Source organism: Aptenodytes forsteri, unplaced genomic scaffold, assembly GCF_000699145.1.
Source record: "Aptenodytes forsteri isolate BGI_AS27 unplaced genomic scaffold, ASM69914v1 Scaffold16, whole genome shotgun sequence".
Classification (NCBI taxonomy): Eukaryota; Metazoa; Chordata; class Aves; order Sphenisciformes; family Spheniscidae; genus Aptenodytes; species Aptenodytes forsteri.
In genome coordinates, this window is record NW_008794753.1 from 627,905 (window position 1) to 631,085 (window position 3,181).

Below are 3,181 nucleotides of genomic sequence, written 5' to 3' on the forward strand. Positions count from 1 at the left end.
GTGGCTCTCCCCGCTGCACAGGCGGCGATGGGACGGCAACTGTGCCAGCGGCTCCCCTGCCCGCAGGGCACCCGCTCCCTGTGCCGGGGAAGGCGGCAGCCACCCACTTGCAGGCAGGGCACGCAGGCAAGGCCCTGCCATGGGAAGGCTGTGTCTCGGCAGTGACTCAGACGTGCCGCTGGCAGCCAGCGGGTTTAATAGAAAATGATTCAGCCGTTGTAATCGGGGCCATCACGGCTGGGAAATCCAGCCTCCCCTGCCCGCAGGGCACCCGCTCCCTGTGCCGGGGAAGGCGGCAGCCACCCACTTGCAGGCAGGGCACGCAGGCAAGGCCCTGCCATGGGAAGGCTGTGTCTCGGCAGTGACTCAGACGTGCCGCTGGCAGCCAGCGGGTTTAATAGAAAATGATTCAGCCGTTGTAATCGGGGCCATCACGGCTGGGAAATCCAGCCCCTGGCGAGGAATCCCCTGGCTCCCTGCCTGCACTGCTGGCGCTGTGGCCCTCCCTGGCACCCCGGCCCCCTGCCCTCGTCAGGGCGGGGAGTTATGGTATGGGCACCCCCTCGCCGCCCCCGCCAGGGCCATCTGGGGAGCGGGGCTCCCCTGGGTGCAGCACCCGGCACCCCAGGGTGGGGGAGCGGTGACCTAGTTTGGGACTCACGTATGAGGCGCGATAGCATCGAGGAGAGTGTGAGCCAGGCATGGCTTCCTCTCGGGGAGGAAATCGCCTCCTCTGCAAGGGAGATAAACCCCAGGAACGTCAAAGCTAGCAGCGCTAACCCTCCCGTGCCTGGCTGCCAGAGCCTCCCCGGTCTGGCCATCCCATGGGCAGGAGCACCTGCACCGCCTGTGGCCCATACGCCTGGCTCCCTTGTCCCCGTCCATGGGGACACAGCCAGGGGGCAGGCAGTCGATCATCCTGGCTCCACTCCCCGGCCCCCCTTCCTGGCCAGCCTGGCAGCACCGTTTGCAGAACATACGAGGGGCACCCGATGGCGGCCCCCTGCCCCAGGCGCAGGGGGCGGCACGGTGGCCCCCGTGGTGTGCGTGCCCTGTGGCACCAGCAGGAAGCTGCTTGCTCAGGTACGGTGGGGAAAGCATGGTGCAGGGACTGCCATGGGGCATTCCCAGCCCTGGGGCCACACGCTTGTGCAGCTCCGGGGCACGGGGCCACGGCGTCAGCCATCCTGCCTGGTGCAGGCACCGATGTCCATGTGGCACTGAGCCGGGCTCAGCTCTGGCTCGGACAGCCCAGCATGTGTGGCTGGAAAGGTGGGGAGCATGGTGGGAGAGCTGCTCCCCATGGGTGCACAGCTCCTGGGGCACCCCGGCTGCCTGCATCCTTGCCCTCTTCCTGCCTGCAGGTGATCCTGGCAACACTGTCCCTGGCAGCAAGTGAATCACAGCCCCCAGGGTGCCAGGACTGCGCCATGCCGCGGGGGCAGCGGGTCCCGGTGCAGCCGCCCACCACCCCACAGAGGCGCGCCACCAGACCCCCCTGCCCCGCCGGCATGAACTGGATTGAGGGGGCTCACCGGTGCTGTGCCCAGTGTCCTGCAGGTGAGAGCCACCCAGGTGGTGCGACACGGCACACTGTGGCACACCAGGCATGTTGCCCCGGGTGGCCATGCTCCCTGTCACCCCACTGTCTCCACAGGGACATTCCTGCTCAGCCCCTGCTCGAGCCGCAACAACAGCGTCTGCACTGCCTGTCCCCCTGGCACCTTCCGCGCCCAGCCCAACACCTTCCCCGAATGCCAAGCTTGCTACGAGTGCGACCACCAAGGTGAGCTGGTGCCGTGCCACGCCATGCCATGCTGCACGGTGCCGTGCTGTGCCATGCAGTGCCATGCTGTGCCATGCAGCGCCGTGCTGTGCCACTCACTGCCCGTCTCCTGCAGCTTTCCAGAGTGTGCTGAGCAACTGCTCGGCCACCAGCAACGTCGCCTGTGGCTGCAAGCCCGGCCACTTCCGCGACTGCCTCGACGAGCGCTGCAGCGACTTCTCCTGCCGGCAGTGCCAGCCCTGCACTGGGCGGCTCATCCAGCGGCCCTGTGAGTGCTGCCGGCCGGCCCACGGCATGTCCCCACCGGCTGTGCCGCTTCCGGCTGTGCCGCCCTGCCTGACGCCTGCCCTCTCCCCAGGCTCGGAGGCACAGGACGCACTCTGCGGCAGCTGCAAGCCTGACTTCTACGCTGAGGGTGGCGAGTGCCGGCCATGCCACATGTAAGCACTGACCCACTCTGTGCCCCATCCAGGGACATGTGTGGGGCCCGCGGCATGGTGCAGCACTGCACCCACGGCTCCCCTCTTCTTGCAGGAGCGCCCCGGAGACATGCAGCAAGGAGTGCCAGCGGGCGTGCGGTGGCAGACGAGGTGCGAGGGCGGCAGGGCTGGGGGGGGTGGCGCGGGAGACACTATGCCAGCTGGCTGATGGGGACGCTCCCGCTCCTCCTTGCAGGCTCGGGGCTGGAGTACGTCCTGCTGGCGCTCACCGGACCCCTCTTCCTGGGCGCCCTTGCCATCTACCACAAGAGGAAGCGGCTCCGGCACGATGCCCCGGCAGGCAACCCCCTCCCTGCAACACACGCAGCCACCCCCACAGCCGGGGCTGTGGCCACACCATGGTGCCAGGTCAGTGCCCAGGGGTGGGACAGCCTGTGCTGGACCAGGCCGTGCTCCTCCCAGGTGACGGAGAGTGCCACTGGCACGGCGAGGCAGAGCCCCGAGTACCGGGCCTTACTGCAGGAGCAGCCTGGCGGTGTGGCACAGCTGGGCAGTGAGGTGGAGCCCTCTGCCCCTCTGGAGCCCCGCAGCACCCTGCTGCAGGGCAGCCAGCTCTACACTGTCATCGATGCGGTGCCAGTGCGGCGCTGGAAGGAGTTCATGCGGGTGCTGGAGCTGCGGGAGGCGGAGATCGAGTTGGTGGAGCTGGAGGTGGCCCACATCCGTGACCAGCAGTATGAGATGCTGAAGCGCTGGTGCCAGCAGACCAGTGCCACGCTCGACCGCATCTTTGCTGCCCTGGAGCGCATGGAGCTGTCCGGCTGCGCCGAGGCGCTGCGCCGGAGCCTGCTGGCAGGCCCCTAGCCCCCCCGGTGCCGCCACCCTGGCAGAGGGAGGTCCCGGCACCTTCCTGGCTCACCGGGTGCCTCGGCCGAGCCATACCCCTAAGTATTGT

At 68.3% G+C, this 3,181-nt stretch overlaps 1 protein-coding gene across 1 annotated transcript in view; it reads left to right on the forward strand.

Moving 5' to 3' along the window:
- The window catches only part of TNFRSF25 (TNF receptor superfamily member 25), a 3,715-nt gene extending 625 nt beyond the window's left edge, over positions 1-3,090 (forward strand). Inside the window, exons 2-7 of the mRNA XM_019470710.1 lie at positions 1,365-1,560; positions 1,658-1,786; positions 1,902-2,054; positions 2,145-2,226; positions 2,321-2,376; positions 2,462-3,090. Of these exons, the coding sequence (XP_019326255.1) occupies positions 1,365-1,560; positions 1,658-1,786; positions 1,902-2,054; positions 2,145-2,226; positions 2,321-2,376; positions 2,462-3,090 (1,245 nt within the window). The remainder of the gene's footprint in view (positions 1-1,364; positions 1,561-1,657; positions 1,787-1,901; positions 2,055-2,144; positions 2,227-2,320; positions 2,377-2,461) is intronic.
- The last annotated feature ends 91 nt before the right edge of the window (positions 3,091-3,181 follow it).